Source organism: Oryctolagus cuniculus, chromosome 11 (genome assembly GCF_964237555.1).
Source record: "Oryctolagus cuniculus chromosome 11, mOryCun1.1, whole genome shotgun sequence".
Classification (NCBI taxonomy): domain Eukaryota; kingdom Metazoa; phylum Chordata; class Mammalia; order Lagomorpha; family Leporidae; genus Oryctolagus; species Oryctolagus cuniculus.
The window spans coordinates 108826803-108847030 of NC_091442.1; the positions used below are offsets into that span (position 1 = coordinate 108826803).

Below are 20228 nucleotides of genomic sequence, written 5' to 3' on the forward strand. Positions count from 1 at the left end.
CTGCTAACACAGACCCCCCTCCCCCCTACCAGGAACCAGAGCTGATGGCTCAAGTAGTTGGGTTCCTGCTACCTGGATCGGGTTCTCCCAGCCCCAGTCCCAGCATTGCAGGCATTTGGAGCTAAAGTTGACCCAGTGGATGGGAGTACTCTCTCTCTCTCTCTCTCTCTCGATCTCGATCTCTCAATCTCTCAATCTCTCAAATAAATATATAAGTTTTAAAAAATCAGTTCTAGGGCAATGCAGAGCCCAGGTTTTAACTCTGGTTACTCAATTCGAAATCTGGCTCTACCAATTACCATCTGTGACTAATGAGTACTTTTAGCTGGTTACCTAATCTCTGTGCCTCAAGTTCTCCATCTGGGAAATGGGGTTAACAACAGCACCTACCCTCAGGACCGCTGTAACAACCAAATGAGTCCATCCTCGCCAAGCCCTTGGACCAGTGTTTGGCACATAATAACTGCTCAGCGAGTGTGAGTTATTTCTGTTCTTAGTGACGTGGGCCAAACATGGCAATCATTCAATGGATCCAGAGAGCCTAGAATCAGAGAAACCACCTAATTTGCATGGAGAGGGCACTGCCCAGTGGGAAGACAAGCGAGCAAGGCCCTGCAGTACAGAGAGAGCAGTGCCATCATGAGCAGGACCTGGATTGTGGGGCTATGTGGGAGGAGCACCCAGATTCAGCCCCTGGCTCAGGTTTGGGGAGTCAGGGAGCTCAGAGTGGGAGGAAGAGGACACACAAAGCCACCCAGGGTGGCAGAACACAGGTGCAGGGACGCGGTTAATCGTCTTTCTTCAGTCTAAATTTTAGTTTATTTATTTTATTTGAGAGAGAGAGCGAACGAGCGAGCAAGAGAGAGAGAGCGAGTTAGTTTCTATCCACTGGTTCACTCTGCACATGCCCCCCACAGCCAGGGCTGGGCCAGGCCAACACAGGGAGCTATAGGATCTCCATCCAGGTCTCCCACACCGGGGGCAAGGCACTTGAGCCGTCACCGCTGTGTCTCAGGGTGTGCATTTGTAGGCAGCTGGAACTGGGAAAAGAGCCAGGACTCAAACCCAGGGGCATCCCAAGAAGCATCTTGGCCACTACCCCAACCTCCTGCCCCCGCTTTCCCATTTCTTTCGGGGATATCTGATTATAGCTGCCTGGCCCATCACCTCTTCCCTGTAGGTAGAAATAAATGCCCCTGTCACCACGAAGTTCTAGCCTCACTCTCTAATTTTGTTTTAGGAATCATGTGATCTGGTGGTTCTCAAAGTTGAATCCCCAGACCAGCAGCATCAGAATCACTGGAACTTGTTATCAATTCAAGTTTTTGGGTCCCCAGACAAACCTACTGAAGTGGAAACTCTGGGGAGTGGAACCAGAGCTGATGATTCCCAGGAGACTGGTGCATGTTCAAAATGTGAGAGCCCTGGCCTGGTCCCATTCCATCCCTGCAATGAGATTCTGGAAAGTTAGAAAATGCATTTGCCCAGCATCACACATTGGCCATAGTGGGTCTGCTCCAAACCCTGGAAGAAAGACCAGATTCTGGACCACAACAGCCCAGAACAAGGCACCACCTCTGGTGGCAGGAAGAAATGACAAGCTTGCAAGGGGTTAGCTCTGCAAAGCCTTCCCAACTCACTGATTTCTTGGTATCTACTACAGGCCAGGCCCTTTGCCAATATCAGAAATAATGATACAGACCTTGCTGGAAACTCTGAAGAGAAGCACTTTTTCTCTGTTAAAAAAAATGTTGTCCCTGTGGAATGCCTTCAGGCAGGAAACAAATTAGTAATGTGATTCGAGAATCAGCGCGCTCCCATTCCATGTTCACAATGGTCGGGGCTGGGCCAGGGTCAAGGCCAGGAGCTGGGTAGTCAATCCAGGTTTCCCACGTGGGTTGCAGGGAGCCAATGACTGGAGCCATCACTGCTGACTCCCAGGGTCTGCATTAGCAGGAAGCTGAAGTCGGGAGCCAGAGCTGGGAACTGAACCCAGGCCTCTAATATGGAACACAGAGATCTTAACCACTAGACTACAAGCCAGCTGTTCCCAATTAGGGAAGTTTCAGAAAGCATTTAATATCATATTAATATTCTAATATGAATTCAATGAAAATTTTAATACTGCTATCTGGTAAGGGGTGGTTAACGAGCACACGCACACTGCCGTGGCTGCTGGCCAGTTTCCTCCTGGGGAGTTCCTCTATGCGTGTTTTCTTGGACATGGCTCCCCAGTGGTTTTTCTTCCTCCTTCTCTGATCATTCTCCCCTGGGTTCCTTTCCTTCACGTTTTTAATTTCTTCCATAGCTTTAATCTGCTTCCTTAATTCCGTGGTAAATGCTAAGAGCTTGGGACCGTGGCATCCCAGGGGCTCTCTGTGAGCTTACCCCCTCTCCCTCCCTCAGCCCACGTGCACCCAGAGGGTCTAATAGGGCGTGGCTTTGAAATCCATCTGCAAGGGACTGGCATGGTTGCACAGCGTGTTGAGCCAGCATCCCATATTGCAGTGCCAGTTGGAGTCCCAGCGGCTTCACTTCCGATCCAGCTCCCTGCTAATGCACCTGGGAAGGCTGCAGGACATGGTCCAAGTGCTTGGGCCCCTGCCACCCACATGGGAGACCCAGATGGAGTTCCAGCCTCCTTGCTTCGGTCTGAGTCAGCCCCCGCTGTTGTGGCCATTCGGGGAGTGAACCAGTGAATGGAAGATCTCTTGTTCTGTCTCTCCTTCTCTCTGTGTCACCCTGCCTTCAAGTAAATAAATAAACCTGAAAGAGAAATCCATCTCAACCCTCATTTGCAGGTCCTTTGCTGTTGTTCAGCCTCATCAGTTGGGACCTGGACCACTGAGCCTCCCATTGTCCTCCTGCCTCTGTCTTACTCTCCTCCAATCCTGCCAGTGAGGGGCGCTCTAAGCCCCAGCTCTGACCATGGTTATTACTCCCCACCCTGCTTCAAAGTGTTGATTCCCCAGAGTTCAAAGAATACAACGCATCCTCTGCAGGTCAGCCCCACCTCCACCCCGCTGCCCACCTCTGCTCTCTCCACAACTGCCCATGGACTCTCAACTCTCCAGGCCATGGCTACCTGACAACCCTGCTTACGTGTTAGGATTGGGATCAAGCTTCCCCACCTCTTCATGTAATCATTTCTCTAAAACAAATTGCTCCCACACACCCCAATTATTTAATCACTGGAAAACCACGGAATCCACCCATCCAGGCCAATGCTGGTAGGCACCCTGCTCTGCCAGGGTATTAACCTATTAGCTGCTGGACTGTGAAGAAGTATGGTGGTTCCGAGAGAGGGCACTTAAGGGCTCAGAGCAGCACCCACCTACCAAACAGCACACAAGGACTTCAGTCTTTTAACCTCTGGTCTGACTGCATGCATAAGCCTTGGGTCACTCTGTGCCAGATGTTATCCTAAACACTCTCCACCCACTACCTCATCCAGCAGTCACAACGTCATCACAACCATCACCCGCCTCCATCGCTATCACCGTTCCTAGCAGAAGCAGCCTTAAGTTCCCACCACCACTGCCACCACCATCATCACATCATTACTCTGTGACTTGCCCAGAAATGTGGGAGCAGTCCCCTCACCAGTGTGCTAACAGTCCCCAGACACTGCAGCCTTTTTTTTTTTTTTAAGATTTACTTATTTATTTTAAATACAGCTATAGAGGTCGGTCTTCCATCCACTGGTTCACTCCTCAGTTGGCTGCAACAGCCAGATCTGTGCTGATCCAAAGCCAGGAGTCAGGAGCCTCCTCTGGGTCTCTCATGCAGGTACAGGGGCCCAGGACTTGGGCCATCTTCTACTGCTATCCCAGGCCATAGTAGTGAGCTGGATTGGAAGTGGAGCAGCCAGGACTCGAACCAGCACCCATATGGGATGCCAGAGCTGCAGGCGTCAGCTTTACCTGTTACGCCACAGCGTCTGCCCCATCACTACAGCCTCTTATCCTGGTGCTGGATCTGCACTTGGTGCAGTTTAATCTACACCTGTAACAACTTGTGTCTATTCTGCTCAAAGGACAGAACCACCTAATACTTCCTGAAGGTTCCCATCACTCATGGAAACATTCCAAGGGACTTCCCTCAGGCCTTTGCAAACCTGATCTACCCACCTGGAGTCCAACTCTGGCAAAACCGGCCTCTCCCGCCTTTCTCCTTTACAGCTGGGTAGCTCACCTGTATCTCCTCCTGACTCCTACCAATTTCCACAGTCCTTTAAGGACAGGATCCTATGTGCATCTTTTTTTTTTTTTTTTTTTTTTTTGACAGACAGAGTGGACAGTGACAGAGACAGAGAGAAAGGTCTTCCTTTGCCGTTGGTTCACCCTCCAATGGCCGCTGCAGCCAGCGCACTGCAGCCGGCACATCGTGCTGATCCGAAGGCAGGAGCCAGGTGTTTCTCCTGGTCTCCCATGCGGGTGCAGGGCCCGAGCACTTGGGCCATCCTCCACTGCACTCCCGGGCCATAGCAGAGAGCTGGCCTGGAAGAGGGGCAACCGGGACAGAATCCGGCACCCTGACCAGGACTGGGACTAGAACCTGGTGTGCCAGCACCGAAAGGTGGAGGATTAGCCTAGTGAGCCAGGGCGCTGGCTCCCCCCCCCGCCCCCCCGTGCATCTTTAACTCACAAATGCTTAGCAAACTCTCTGGCTACGGTCCCAGTAAATGTTGAATGAGTGAATGAATGGATACACAGAGACTGACTTGTGATTGTTATTTGGGGTAAAGCCCTATCTCCAATTGCCCCATTAATGCATTCCTTTTATTTATCTTCACCACTTATTTATACTGGATTATTTATCTGACACTTGTGAGCATCCTCTACTGTAACATTACATGAGACCCTCAGCACTCCAAGACTGGAGACTGCAGAGACAATGGCAGGAGGAAGGGCAAGAATATGCCCAATGCAATCAACTGGCCTGTGAAGGAACCAGAATTTCATTTTCTCCCCAAATGGGGGCTTCTGATGCACACTCCCCCAAAACAGGGTAAAAGCAGTTAGCCAAGAGCACGTATCAACTCTTACGCTTCAAAATGAAAATAAAGACTGAGAAACGAAGACATTTATTTTGAAATAAAAATGGAGACCTTTAAAGTAAAAGCAGAAACCAACGTAAAGGGCCCATCCTGACGTGGAAACCACTCTGGGAAAACCACGAAGCTCATGACAGAAGTTGTGGTGAGGCCCCCAGCCAACAGGGAGGGTACGATACCGCGTGTGCACTTGGGTCCTGGCCCCCACTGCTCCTGGTGGGGAGAGAAAAGATCTCTTGCATCCTCAGGACCTGAAGCAAGCCAGACACTCCACAGGCCAGTGCACACCTGCACTGGCGTCAGTGGATGACGCGGCCACTTTACAAGTAGAGCCTGGCACTATGGCATAGGTAAAGCCTCCACCAGTTCAAGTCCTGGCTGCTCCACTTCCGATCCAGCTCCCTAATGCACCCAGGAAAGCAGCAGAAGGTGGTCCAACTACTCGGGCCCCTTGCTTTCATGCGGGAGACCCAGAAGCACCTGGCTCTTGGCTTCAGCCTGGCCCAGCCCTGGCCATTGCAGCCATCTTGGGAGTGAACAGGGGATGGAAGATTAAAAAAAAATTATTTAAAAGTCAGAGTTACACAGAGATAGAGGGAAAGGCAGAGAGAGAGAGAGAGAGAGAGAGAGAGAGAGAGAGTGTGTCTTCCATCTGGTTCACTCCCCAACTGGCTGCAATGACTGGAGCTGTGCTGATCCAAAGCCAGGAGCCAGGAGCTTCCTCCAGGTCTCCCACACGGGTGCAGGGGCCCAAGGACTTGGGCCATCTTCTACTGCTTTCCCAGGTCATAGCAGAGACCTGGATCGGAAGTGGAGCAGCTGGGACTCGAACCGGCGCCCATATGGGATGGCAGCACTGCAGCTTTACCCACCACGCCACAGTGCAGACCCCGGATGGAAGATTCCTTCTCTCTTCCTCTCTCTCCCCATCTCTCTCTGTACTTTTTTCTTTTTCTTTTTTTTTTTTTTTTTGACAGAGTGGACAGTGAGAGAAAGAGAAAGGTCTTCCTTTTGCCATTGGTTCACCCTCCAATGGCCGCCATGGCTGGTGCGCTGCAGCCGGCACACCACGCCAATCCGAAGGCAGGAGCCAGGTGCTTCTCCTGGTCTCCCATGGGGTGCAGGGCCCAAGCACTTGGGCCATCCTCCACTGCCTTCCTGGGCCACAGCAGAGAGCTGGCCTGGAAGAGAGGCAACCGGGAAAGAATCCAGCGCCCCGACTGGGACTAGAACCCGGTGTGCCGGCACCGCTAGGTGGAGGATTAGCCTAGTGAGCCACAGCGCCGGCCACTTTTAGCTTTCAAATAAACAGATCTTAAAAAAAAAAAAAGTAGGGCCTGGGTTCCAATCTCTGCTCGACCCCTTCTAGGTGAACTGCTACCTTTGTGAAAGAGGAACTGGACTGCATATCTCAGGGAGATGAGGAGGAAGCAACACAGGCCGACACGCTGCTCAGCAGAATACCTGGCACACAGTATGCAACAACCAGGTGCTCATTAAACAGCATCGGTCCTGACCAGGCGGTAGCAGGAAGGCGGCCTAGGGAAGTGAGGGAAACAAGGGTGCCTCCGTGTCCCTGGACGGAAGGTTGCCAAGAGGGCCAAGACCTGGTTCTCAATCCTGGCGCTGGTGCCACTCCTTTACATACCACGCCAAACCCTTGGGGGCTGGGCATGGGCACTTTTTGAAAGCTCCCCCAGCAGATTCTAATAGGTAGTCAGGGACAAAAATCCTCTGCTGAGGCCAACAGAGTTGTAGACCAGCAAACCTCAAACCAGTCTGAGTGTCCATGACATTATGCCTCTAGGCCCAAGAGTCAGGTCATTTTGGTTTTAGGATTGAAAAAAAAAAAATGTTAACATTAAAATCTTACCTTTTATCCAGTCCTGAGTATTGCAAACTGCTTGCTGTGGTTTGGATATGATCTGTCCCCTGAAGTTCATGTGTTGGATGCTCCGTCCCCCAAGCAGTGGTGTTGGGAGAGGATGTGGAACCTTAGGTTACTGGCGACACTCCCTGGGACGGGAACGTGGGATCCCTGAGCGGTCAAGCCGGAACCCGCCTGGCCTCCCGTTCCCAGATGTGACCTCTCCCTCTCCCGTGCACCCCTGCCATTCATCACGAGGGCCTCCCTGGGGCCGAGCTGATGCCAGTGCCGTGCATTCGAGCCTCTAGAACTGATGGCTATATAAGCCTTTTGTTGTTGTTGTTTTTAACTTATTTATTTGAAAGGCAGAATTACAGAGAGGCGGGGGGGGGGGGTCTTCTACTCACTGGTTTACTGTCCAGATAGCCACAATGCCTGGAGCTGCGTCAATCCGAAGCCAGGAGCCAGGAGCTTCCTCCAGGTCTCCCATGCAGGTGCAGGGGCCCAAGGACTTGGGCCATCCTCCACTGCCTTCCCAGCCCACAGCATGGATCGAAGTGCAGCAGCCAGGACTAGAACCGGCACCCATAAGGGATGCCAGCACTGCAGGCAACAGCTTTACCCACTACCACAAACCTCTTTTCTTTCTAGTCAGCCTGCCTCGGGTTTTATGTCACAGTAATGACAAACAGACTAATACACTAACAAAATACATCCTCATTACTAAATTCTCAGAAAGCAACCACTCTGGAAAAATCATAACAAAGCTCAAGTGTTTATTAAGAATTAAAAATACTGTAAATAAGCCATACAGTTCATTTCACAGTAAACTAAACAAACTGTTTTTTTTTTTCCTTTTCCTTTTCAGTGTTTTTTTTTTTTTCTTTTTTCTTTTTGAAGGGCAAGACAGCCATTAAAGAACAATACGGTTCAAAGGGGAAGGACACAGCCAACAACTACAGAATCGCAGTGCACACACCCCACCGGCAGAGGGGCCTGCACTGACAGCGCACCTCAACATGGACATCATGTTCAAATACAATGCTCTGGCCTACGTTCTCCAAGCAGACATCCCCTGCCTTGGTGGACAGCTCGCATAATCCACTTCCTGAAAGAACCCAAAACACGGCCCTTTCCGGGATTCTACACCTGGGCACTCCTGGCACCCTTCCTAAGGGCTGCCCCTGTGGGTGGGGACAGAGGGGCGCTGAGGACTGCGCTGGGTGTTGCACTCTCACGTTCAGAACCGTCTGGATTCTTTGCATAGTTACCTTTGAGATCGCTAGGTGAGTCCGCGACGGAAAGGACACCCGTGAGCTGGAGGCACCCCTCAAGCAGCCCCTCCCGACTCAGAGCTGACATCTGAGTTTTAACCAGGTTAAAGTGGAAGACAAGTGAGAGGTGTCTCATGAAAACTCTGGCCAAACATATTAAAAAAAAAAAAAAAAAAAGTGAAATGAAGTTTCCTTAGAGACAATCAGAGAGAAAAGGCCCCTCCCATCCCCCACGTGTTTAACTTGACATCAGGCGTTTTGCGGTTGGAGTTGACCCGCTTCTGTTACCCCTCAGCTGGAGCCATTATCACTTGTCCAGGATGTCAGGGACATCCCTTCTAAGCACCACCTCCTAGGCGTGGGGCTGGGCCTTCAGGAAACCCCCCAAAAGCAGAAGCAGAAAACTTAAGAAATCAACAGTATGGGGAAATAACTGCAAATAAATTAACCGGGCACAGGAACACAATGCCGTCGTGTTCAGGTGGCATCTACCTGCTCTTTGGGAGGGGACACGAAACTGAGGAAGGCGGCCCTTGGGAGAAAACAACACTTTTTTTTTTTTGGTCATGAGAAACTGGACTTAAAATCCGCAGCCTGCACACACAACTCCTTAGATCTTCTCATAGATCTTTTCAACCAGCACAAACAACCTATCCACGTCTCTCCTCAGATCATCCAGCAAGCCCTTGGCCGAGCGCACGTTCAACTCGTTGTCTTCGATTTTGACCGAGTACGCCACCAAGCTGTCCACGGCAGTCCTGAGCATTTTCAAGTCCGACTCCACTTGGCTCACTGAGGATTTCAGGTTGTCGAGAGAAGAAAGTCTGTCCAGGACGTCCTGCGGAGGCAGCGGGGCGGCCTGGGGGCGGTCCTGCCCGAGCAGGGTGTGCACCTGCTCCTGCACCTTCTGGAGCGACTCCAGGGTGCTGGGGAGCTCGCCCATGCTCCTCTTCAGCTCCTCCACATCCGTGTAGAGCGCCAGCTGGGCCTCCCCCAGGCTCCTCACGGTGCTGGCCAGGCCGTCCTTGTCCGCCTCCGGGGAGGCCCCCAGGCCTTCCAGCCGCTGCTGCAGCGCGCCCAGGCGCTGCTCGTGCTCCTGGCTCTTGGACAGGAGCGACTCCAGGCTCTCAGTCTGGTGTGCAGCAGCCACCTGCACGGCGTGGACGCCGTCCTCCACGGTCTGCAGCCTGGAGTCCAGGCCCTGACTCTTCTCCTGGAGCACTTCCAAGGCACCCGAGCTTCCGAGGCCTCCATCCTCCTCGGGCCGGCGGGCATCGGCCTTGAGCTGCTGCAGCTCCTCCTCGAGCCTCCTCACCTCCTCGGGCAGGTGGGAGACAGACTCCTCAGACTGCAGAAGCTTCTCGGTGAGGGCCTGCAGGGCCAGGCGCTCCTTGTCGGCAGCCTCCTTGAACGCCTGCTGCTCCTGCTTGAGGCTCACCAGCTCCCGCACCTCCGTGTAGACGTCGGCCTCCACGGCCTGCAGGGAGCTCCTCAGGGCCTCCACGTCCCTCTCCCTGGCCTCGGCCGAGGCCTGCATTTCCTTCACCGCTGCCTTCACGGCTTTCAGATCCTGCTTGTACCCCTCGGACTCCTCCAGAGAGGCGACCTTGGCCTTGACGTCGTTGATTTCCTTCTGGCTCCTCTTCTGGACCTCAGTGAAGATGGCGATGTTGTCATTGATGGACTTGGTGAGCTCCGTGAGCCGCTCCTCCACCGTGTTCTCCAGGGACGAGAAGTCCCGCTCGCGGGCGTCCCGCACCACGTGGATGCCGTCCGAGAGGTCCTTGAGGATCTCGTTCTGCAGCTTCTGCAGGACTTCGCTGATGCGGTTCATCTCGCTCTCCCCTTGCTTCACAGCTTTCTCCGTGACGTCCTGTTTGTGTTGGGAGCTTCTCAGGATAGACTCAAAAGTCCCAAATGTGGCCTGCAGAGACTGCACCTGTAACCAAAACGGACATATTAATTGCTGAGAAGAGCCCATGAGTTCCACATGGCACAGCATTTTTGTGGTTTTTTTTTCACCTTGTTGGCCTCCAGGTTCCTTCTCTTCCAGAACACGGCTTCCTTCACAGAAACATATACAGTCCATGTGTTGTTTTTCCTTTTTTAGTTTTTATTTATTAATTCGAGAAGCAGAGGGTTAGAGAGCGAGTGAACAAGGAGATAGAGCCCACCTCCTGGTTGCTTCTCCAAATGCCCACAATGGCCAGGAGCAAGGGGGTAAGAACTAAAGCCAGGGTCCAGGGACTCAATCTGGTCTCCCCTGTGGGTGAGGAATCCGTTTACCTGAGCCATCACCACTGCTTCCCAGGATCTGCATTAGCAGGAGGTGGAGTCAGAAGGTGGAGCCAAGAACTGCACCTACGCACTGGGGTGTGCATCTGACAGTGATTAAGTCACCATCTGGGACACCTGAATCCAACGTCAGAGTGCCCGGGTTTAAGTCCCAGCTCCACTTCCAATCCAGCTTCCAGCTAAGGCACACCCAGGGAGGCAGCAGATGACGGCTCACATAGTTGGGCCCCTGCTACCTTCATGGAACTTACTTACCCAGAGTAAGTTCCAGGCTTCTGGTTTTAGCATGGCCCATCCCTGGATATTGCAGGCATTTGGGGAGTGAAACTGTATATAAAAGCATTTTCTTTCAGAAGAATAAAATAAATAAACTCCAAGTACATGGGAGAGGCTGAACGCCTGTCCCAGTCCATGTGGTTCTGGGGACCAACTGTGAGATCCAGGTGTTCCAGGGATGGTTTATAACACAGTGCTCTCCCTCCAGCCCATCCCACCAGGAACCACTGTTATTAACCTGAGAATAGGCACAGGGCCTAAGATAGGCAACGAGGGTATTACAGGACTTCTATAGGCGTTACTGGGGTGCAGGTGGGAAGGTGGGGCAGCTGGGGGTCTTTTCCCACTGGGATTGCTAACTTTAAGGTGAGGGTGGCTGGGGACTGCTTGGACTAGCACATGAGGAATGCCAATCTAAGAATCAGGCTGGTACAGAGGGAAGCTGACCTGAGAGAGGATGAGATCAAGTTCTGAAGCCATAACCTGCATCCCTGGATACAACTATAACTGAAGGAATCCACTTGGGAACTTTTTAGTTTGTGCCAATCAATTCTCTCTCTCTCTCTCTCTCTCTCACTCACTCACTCACTCTGCCACTTTAGGCTGGTTTCTAGCCCTTGCAACTCAAAAGAGCCACCCAAATATTCTTGGGGCACATGGATATACTGGGTTAGGAGTCAAGAGGCAGGGGTACAGGTCTCTGCTTACCTCTTCTAGCCATGGAAGCCTGAACGAGTCACTGTCCCACCCCTCCCGCGCCCAGACTGTAAAATGTGAGCAGCGGGTTAGACCTGGTTCAGTGAAGACATCACAATCCTGTCTGACACTCATTTCCTTCCACATAAATTCTATCCTCAACAGGTCTGACCCGGGAACTACCCAAGGGAGTTGGTTTAATACACTTGAGAGGATTATAATATGATTAATACCTGGGCTTTGTCCTGACATGACACAAGCTACCGCCTATAATGCTTTGTTGCCAAAAAATAAATAAATAAATAAAACCAAGAAAAGAAAACAAGGAAAGAGAAAAAGAATGGTCCAACTACCAAGTCCCCAGGTTTAAGCACAGATACACAGGAAACACACAAGAGATCACACCACAAGCCTGCAACCAACAAATTCTATGCAGTGGGCACTTCTGCAGGACACAGGACCACCATCTTCAGCAAGCAAATGGCACTGTAAACAAGGGGAAGAAAGAAGCTTCTACAGATTAGAAGAATGTAAGAGATTTTTCAATCACACATAACACGCGAATCTTATACGGATCCCGATTCAAACAAACTACTGTTAAAAAGACATCTGGGGGCATGAACCCAGGAAACAGGACTGCGGACTGAGTATCAGGTGACACTCCAGAACTGTAGTTAACTTTGTTAGGTGTGGTATGTGTTTTGTTAAAAGAAACAAAGAAAACAGAAGGAAGGAAAGGAATCCTTACTAATCAGAAATAAATCCTCAAATTCTTTGGGGGAACCAATACGTCTGCCCAGGGTTCATTTTAAAATCACTTCCTAGTTCACCACCCTCTGGATCTGCCATGGTGACACGGGCTCATTGGGGGTGCCCAGACCTATGCTGCCAACATTTTTGGAAGCTCTGACCTCCAGGGACCTTCTGGATTCAAGACAGACTGGCCTCTACCTGCACTGTGGCCATGCACACGGCCTGAGCCATTTCCCAATGCCAAGAGCAGCTGGAAAACAAGACCGACCAAGGGGCACTCAGTAAGACAGAGGGCAGAGGGTGTGGAGTCACACTGCTCTACTCGACCCAAAAAGAAAGGGAGGGAGGGGTAGTGGCAGAATGTAACAAAGAATGGCAAGACTGAATTACTGGAACTTGGGTTCATTATCTTGTTGTCTTCGTTTGTTTATGCTTAAATATTACCAGGTTCAAATCTTACTATTGACACTTGCTAGCTGGATGGTCTTGGGCAAGCTACTGAGCCTAACAGCTGCAGGACAGGACAAAAACAGTACCAGACTCACTGGATTATTTCTGTGAGGATTATGTCAGTAAACATGGGGGTACTTCAAAAGTCTGTAGAGGGGCAGGTGCTGTGGTGCAGTGGGTTAAGCAGCCTCTCGGGATGCCCCCATTACATATCAGAGAGCCAGTTTGAGTCCCATCTGCTCCATACTGCCAGTCCAGCACCTGGGAGGCACTAGATGATGGCCCAAGTGGTTGAGACCCTGCCACTTATGTGAGACATGGATGGAGCTCTTGGCTCCAGGCTTTGGCCTGGTCTAGCCCTGGCTATTACTGGCATTTGGAGAGTGAATCAGTGGATGGAAAATCTCTCTCTTTGTCTCTCCCCTTCTCTCTGCCACTTTGCCTTTCAAATAAACAAATAAATCTTTAAAAAAAATTTTGCAGAAAATACAATCAAAACATAATTCTTTCTTGAAATATGGGAGGTCTTGCAAAACCTCATGTAAATGTGTATTATGAAAGTATTATGCATGGATTTCAAAAACTTTTGTAGCCCAATAAACTTTTTTAAAAATGTATTCTATTTATTTGAAAGTCAGAGTTAGAGATCTTCCATCTGCTGGTTCACTCCTTAGATGGCCACAACGGCCAGGACAGGGCCAGAGCAAAGCCAGGAGCTTCCTTCAAGTCTCTCAAGTGGATGACAAGGACCCAAACACTTGGGCCATCTTCCGCTGCTTTTCCCAGGCTGTTAGCAGTAGAGCAGCTGGGAGTTGAACCGGCACCCATATGGGATCCCGGCATCACAGGCGGAGGCTTTACCTGCTATGCCACAACGCCAGCCCCCAAAATAAATTTTAATTCCATTTCTCATAAACTTTCTGAAATATGATTGTACATGTAAAGTTCCTGAACCACGCCTAAGGCACAGTGAGTGCATTGCAGCCACTGCCTTCATTCCTGCTTAATCTTTATTCTGGAGCATCAGAGCCTGCAGATTGCTAGCACCATCCTCAGACCCATGCTGAAGAGCAAGGGAATAAACCGTAAATAAACACCACAGGAAGGAGAGCAGGACTCCTGGGCTCTAGCTCCAGGCCACCCATCAATCACCAGCTCCGTGAGCACAAAGAAGTCCCACCTGCTCCCCAACTCCCAGGTCTCTCAAGTGCAGCTCAGTCTGTGACCTGAAGACAAATGGGACTAAGGCTCTCAGGGACTCCAGAACAATGACGGTGCCCCTGCCTAGCCACATACAACCCACGTCATAAAGACACCCCGAGAAGGCACCTCTGGAACCAAGCGATGAAACCACTCAGCCTGCCTCTTCTCAGCCAGCACCCAGCACCCAGCCCAGAGGTGTGGGCAGGTGAACACAGTTCCTGCGGCGTGCCAGGCGTTCATCCTGCAGTTTCTGAATGAACCACAGAATGAATGAGTTCAGAGGTTAGCCTGGTAAACACTGAGCTGGTTCATTCCCCCTTTGATTCCTGTCACCCCTAACCTGGGTAGGAACTTTACAAATGGCCAGGAAAGGGATTAGGTCAGAAATCAGGGATAACATCAAACCAACCAACCCCTTACATTACACAAAGGCCAGTGTCCCCCGACTTGAGGGCACTGTGAGTTGTTCAGGTACAAGGGACTCATTACAATCGATATGAAATTGGGTGTATTTGTCCCCCAACATATGTAGGATGCCCACTAAAAGACGGGCACTGGGCAAGATGCCAGGAATAACACAATGGCTGGGAGAGGCTCCCTGCTCTCACGGAGCTCACAGCTAGCTGGGGCAGTGGTGAGGGTATGGGTGTTAGCAATGGCTGACATTCAAAGGGACACCTTCTAGGTACCAACAATTCTGCAAAGCACTTCAAAGACAGCACCTCATTACAGCCTCACCTTCATCTCAGGTTGGCAGCTTCCTCTCATCTCCATTTTTTTTTTTAAAGATTTACTTATTTATTTGAAAGTCAGAGTTACACAGAGAGAGAAGAGGCAGAGAGAGAGAGCGGTCTTCCATCCGATGGTTCACTCCCCAACTGGCAGCAACGGCCGGAGCTGCGCGAATCTGAACCTGGGAGCCAGGAGCTTCTTCCAGGTCTCACACGCGGGTACCTTGGGTCATCTTCTACTGCTTTCCCAGGCCATTGCAGAGAGCTGGATCGGAAGTGGAGCAGCCAGGCCTCAAACTGGCGCCCATATGGGATGCTGGCACTTCAAGCCAGGGTGTTAACCCGCTGCGCCACAGCGCTGGCCCCTGATCTCCATTTTATAAATGAGGAGCCTGGGGGCAGGGCTGGCGCTGTGGAACAGCAGGTTAAAGCCCCAGTCTGCAGCGCCTGCATCCCATATGAGCACCAGTTCAAGTTCCGGCTGTTCCTCTTCTGATCCAGCTCTCTGCTATGGCCTGAGAAAGCAGAAGATGGCCCAAGTCCTTGGGCCCCTGTACCCGCACGGGAGACCCGAAGAAGCTCCTGGCACCTGGCTTTGGATCAGTTCAGCTCTGGCCGTTGCGGTCATTTGGGGGAGTGAATCAGTGGATGGGAGACCTCTTTCTGGCTCTACCCCTCTCTGTAATTCTGTCTTTCAAATAAATAATTCTTAAAAAAAAAAAAAAAAGATTTAAAAAAAAAATGAGGAACCTGGTAAGTGGTGGAATTGAGCATCAGGATGCCAGAATGGTTGGCTTCACAACGTGAGCTCTAACCCTGTGATATGCACAGCCAGGGCGTGCCCAAGGTTCACTGAGTGCCTGGAAGTGAGGCGGCCAACACCCACTGCCCTGCCTCCTTGTCCAGGGAACTACGGCAAGAAAGCAAAGAAATCCCACCGTAGAACTCACTGGTCCACAAAAGCCAATAGTCTCAATGAACTGTCCCCATCAGAACTGAACCTACAACCACTGGATGCCACCCTGGGTTTGCCAGGAAAAACTGGCTCTCCAGAGCACCCAGAGCTAAACCTCCAGCATCTTCTGAAGCCCTGGACCGACGAACCGACGCCTGATGAACTCCTGGGTAAGGACAAGCCGGCCTCCCTGCCTGTGCATTTAAGTGACTTTGGCCGTTTTCTAGGACCAAAGGCATCTGGGGGCAGGCACTGTGGTACAGAGGGCCAAGCCTCTGCTTGCACGCTCGCATCTCCCATAGGAGTTCTGCACTGGAGTCCCACCTCAGCTTCCAATCAAGCTTCCTGCTAATGCATCCTGGGACGCAACGGATGACAGCTCAAGCACCCGGGCCCCTGCCCCCTGTGTGGAGTCCTGGAGCCTGGTTTCAGCCTAGTGTGGACGTTTCGGGAGTGGACCAGTGAATGGAAGATTTCTCTCTCTCTCTCTGGATCCTTTGAACAAATTTCAAAAAGAAACAAAACTTCTTTAAAAAAAAAAAAAAAAGTGTGGAAAACAAGAGAGACCAGGCACACGCCCTACTCTAACTTCAGCCCCAGAGGCACCAGCTGGGATCTGTGTATGACCCCTGGAATAGAAGCAACACGCAGCTCGCCTCAGCCCCCTCACCTGTGGAATGCTGCTAGGAAGTGGGACCTGCTTCGGGGGTGGCTGGGAAGACTGAAATGAGGGCTATGAAGCACATGACAGAACACCTGGCCACAGGGAACCTGACTATGAATACTACCACCGAGTAATTTCTCTGCCAAGAACCAAATCCCACCCCACCCCCATCAAGTCCAGAGCTGCAAAACGGTTCAAACCTGGGTTTCGGACAAACAACCAGGACTGGCCCTTCCATGCACAATACCCATACTGCTCACCCCAAAGATGTGACAGAAGTGGCCGCACACTGCAGCAAACCCCAACGCTGTTCTGGGCACATTCTTAAGACAACAGAACAAATACTCTCTGAGCACCTACTAGGTTCAGGCTGGGAGAGAGAATGAAGTCAATGGCAGAGTGGTTAACAGTTCCAGGACTTAGACTGCAGCTTGAAGTCTAGCCCCAACACAGATGAGCTCGGTAACCACAGGTACCTGGCTTCATCTTCCTTGTCTACAAAAGGCTAAGCAATACTGATTATCTCTTGGAGCTATGGTCAGAGTCCAAAGAGATGCACAGCTGTGTGTTTAGCACAATGCCTGGCGCATGGTAAATCTGAGGCGGTAAGTAGCAGCTTGATTATATTACTAAATTAAAACAAAGGTAGCTAGGGGCCAGCATTGTGGCACAGCAGGTTAAGCCACCGCTTGCCACACTGGCATCCGTACCAGCAGGCAGGTCTGAGTCCTGGAGGTTCTGCTTCTGATCCAGCTCCCTGCTAATGCACCTGGGAAGGCAGTGGAAGGTGGCCCAAGTGCGTGGGTCCCTGCCACTTCGGCAGGAGACCCTAACGGAGTTCCAGGCTCCTGGCTTCGGCCTGGCTCAGTCGTGGCCTGCAGCCATTTGGAGAATGAACCAGTCAGTGGATGGAAGACCTTTCCCTCTGTGTCTCTCCCTCTCTCTGCCACACAGCCTTTCCATTAAATCTTTTTAAAAAATTATTGTTAAAAAAGAAAGGAAAAGAAAAGTAGTGGCTATTTCAACAGCGCTAGAGCCCTGAGGACTCCTGACATCGTGTGGACAGGAAACTCAGCCGTGATGGTTCTTTCTGGTGACAACAGGAAAGGAAGGAGTGAGGGAGAGACACCCATGATTTGAAAAAACAACAAAAAAGCCTCATTTTTTCAACCTGAATTCAAGACCCTCTCCCATTCTGGCCTCACTTCCAATCTCCCCTCTCACCATTTGCTAAGTGTTGCCCTGCACAGGCAAGGTAGCCATCCCCCACTCCTCAGATCTGACCAAGACAGCGCCCCCGCCTGTGTGCCCTCCACTCCTTCTCTCGTCATTGTCGACACGGGCTGATGGCCAACTAAGTGGCTGGCACAGTCCTGGCCACCAGGACACAGGCCAGAGGACCTGCCACACCCTCCCTCTCCTGAGCCTGCTCAACGGACACCTACGTCTTGGCCGCTTCCCAAACACGATTTGTGACTTTTGTTCCTTTGCACTCTCCACCGGGCCTACACGGAGCCATCTGACTATCAGATGTCAATAAATATTATGAGTGATTAGTATCTGGGTGGGTGAACCAAGGGAAAACACAGAAGCTAGTGATTGCCACTCCAGCAGTATGTCTGTTTTTTTAAGGATGAGCTGACATTCACGATTAGGCAAAGCAGCACTGCCTACCGAATTCCCCTAGAAAAGTCACCTCCCTTCGCCGGCAGCATTTAGCAGGCTGACTCATGCCAGTTGCTCCGCCAGTCTGAAGAGGAAACTCCTAGTGTTGCACACTCAACGAAAGTAGAGAAACTTGGCAGGACAGGCAGCACGCCGGGAGAAGGACGTAGCGGTTCCGGCCTCAGAAGTGGCGGGACTTTTTGTCTCACTACTGCAACCAACTTCCATGGAGCAAGGACGCCAGTGGGTGCCAGAGGACAGGGAATGACACCGAAGGGGCCCACCTGGTCTAGGGAAAACACAAGGGCCAAAGCCGAGCAGCTGTGCCCTGGGAGCTGGGTCCATCTGCGGGCCAAACCGACCCTCTAGACCCTACACAGACACAACAGTGCCCAGACGCTCTCACGCGGGCTGGGGTCTTTATCAAGTCACTTCTCTCTCTAACCCTCAGTTTTCCTGCTCTGGAAAATGGGGTCCAAACAGTCAGTGCTCGGTGCGCCCCAAGGCTGCCCCAAGGATCCGGTCCTGTGTGAGCATGGCCTCTCATCACCGTACAGAAGTGTCTAAAAGAATTATTCACCAGCATGACCCGATATTTTTTGGCTTCCTTTTCCTCCAAAGCCGAGGCAGGGCTGCTCCCGAGGCCCACAGCGACTCGCCGGTGCAAAAAGGCCACCCGAGGGCAAGGGACGCTTCCCCCGCGCTTGGCCAACCCCAGCCTTCGCTGCCCTTGGCTCGGCTCGCTCGGCTGGCGCCCGCTGGCAACCCTAAGGCGCGGCCTGGCCCCAGCATTCCAGGGATGCGCTGGCTTCCCTTCCAGCCTCCTTTCCGGGGCCTCATCCAACAGGAATGGGCTCCCCGAGCCTGCCGGCTCCCTTCCAGGTCACCGCTAACGGCCTGTGACAGGCCCTCGGCCCACCCGTCCGAGGCAGGCCCGGCCTCACCATCCCGGCCAACGTCCTCCGCGGCCATTAACAAAGGGGGTTTGGGGACGGCCTGGGATGCCGGGGGCGGAGCAGGGAGTGGGGGGACCCGGAGCCGGCCGGGTGGACACTGTGGGGGAGGCGGGCTGCCGGTTCCCCGGGCGCGCGCGGAGGGACTCACCTTCTGCTCGACGCCCTGCAAGCCCTGGCCCAGCTCCTCCCTTTGCCGGGAGAAGTCCTGGTGGCTGCGCCGGACCTGCTGGACCTCCTCCAGGACGTGGTGGACACACCAGCCCGAGAAGGCAGTCGCCGCCACCAGGGCGAGGTAGAAGAGAAAGTTGAGCGCCCGGCCGAGCCGGCGCGAGCAGGACGCCGAGGACGAGGCGGCGGCGGCGGCGGCGGCCGCGGAGGAGGAAGATCGGCCGCCGCCGCCGCGGTGGCCGCCCTTGCCGTGCGCCTGGTTCTGCGGATGCTGCGGCGGGTGCTGCTGCTGCGGCTGCGGCGCGGGCGGCGGCGGCTGCTGCGGCGCCGGCGGCGGCTTCTTCGCCACGTCATCCGCGCCGCCCGACGGGTGGGCGCCCTTCTCCGAGGGGCTCGCGGCGCCGTGGCCGCCCTTGGAGCCCCTTTGTTTGGCCGAGGGCATGGCGGCGCGTCGGCGGCTCAGGCCGCGGACTGGGGAGGCGGGCGAGCGGGGGGTGCGCGCGGCTCGGGCTCCCCGGGGCTGGGCGAGCGGCACGCGGGCGCTGCTGGCGTCGGCGCGGCGAGAGAGAGAGAGAGGGAGCGAGCGGCGGCCGAAGAGGGAGGCCGGCCGAGGAGCGCGGAGGAGGGGGCCTGCCGCCGCCGCGGCGCCGACCCCGCCTCCCGGGAAAGGGAGGCCGAGCGAGCCGAGCCGGGAGAGCCTGCCACGCACGCCGGCCCGCCAGGGGCCCCTCCCCCGCCGCCACGACCCCACCGCGGGAGGGCCGGCCGGGGCGGGGCGGCGGAGGCGGAGGCGGCCGGGCGCGCGCTGCGGGGGCCGGCCTGGGGCCTCGGCGGGGTCTCCGCGGAGGTGGCCGCGGTGGGGGGGGAGGGGGCGTTCTACGGTGGCCGGGGGCGGCTGCCGAGGTGGCCGGGCGGAGGGGCTGGGTCGCCCGCGGTGGGGACTCCGGGGCGGGAGGGGACGCGGGGGTGGCCAGGGGGCGCCGCAGGGCCACGATCCAGGGACGACCCTGTGCGGGGGGCCAAGTGCGAGCCGCCCGCGCAAGTGCGAGACCTGCGCGCGCGGCGCGGGAGGGACGGGGGCGCCCGAGGAGCCCTGCCGCCACTCGGGGTAAGAGTTAGGGGCGGGAACCCCGCGGCCGAGCCTTCCTGCGGGGGAGCTGGGACTTGCCCCCCCACCCCACCTCGCGCCACCGCCCCTGGAGCCCGCCTCGGGGCCGGC

General features: G+C 53.6%; 1 protein-coding gene across 1 annotated transcript; it reads right to left on the reverse strand.

Moving 5' to 3' along the window:
• Window positions 1-7679: 7679 nt before the first annotated feature.
• CKAP4 (cytoskeleton associated protein 4) lies at window positions 7680-19732 on the reverse strand. The gene is made up of 2 exons (XM_002711443.5): window positions 18990-19732; window positions 7680-10136 (listed from the first exon to the last, which is right to left on the reverse strand). Exons 1-2 carry the CDS (start codon window positions 19449-19451, stop codon window positions 8808-8810), a joined length of 1791 nt encoding a protein of 596 aa, XP_002711489.5. The 5' UTR covers window positions 19452-19732; the 3' UTR covers window positions 7680-8807.
• Window positions 19733-20228: the final 496 nt, after the last annotated feature.

What these genes read in the sequence shown, in the direction of transcription:
- CKAP4 (XM_002711443.5), bottom strand. Translation starts at nt 19,451, where the DNA reads ATGCCCTCGGCCAAACAAAGGGGCTCCAAGGGCGGCCACGGCGCCGCG. An exon ending in TGCAGGGCGTCGAGCAGAAG is followed by an intron (nt 10,137 to 18,989) that starts GTGAGTCCCTCC and finishes TTTTGGTTACAG; the next exon opens with GTGCAGTCTCTGCAGGCCAC.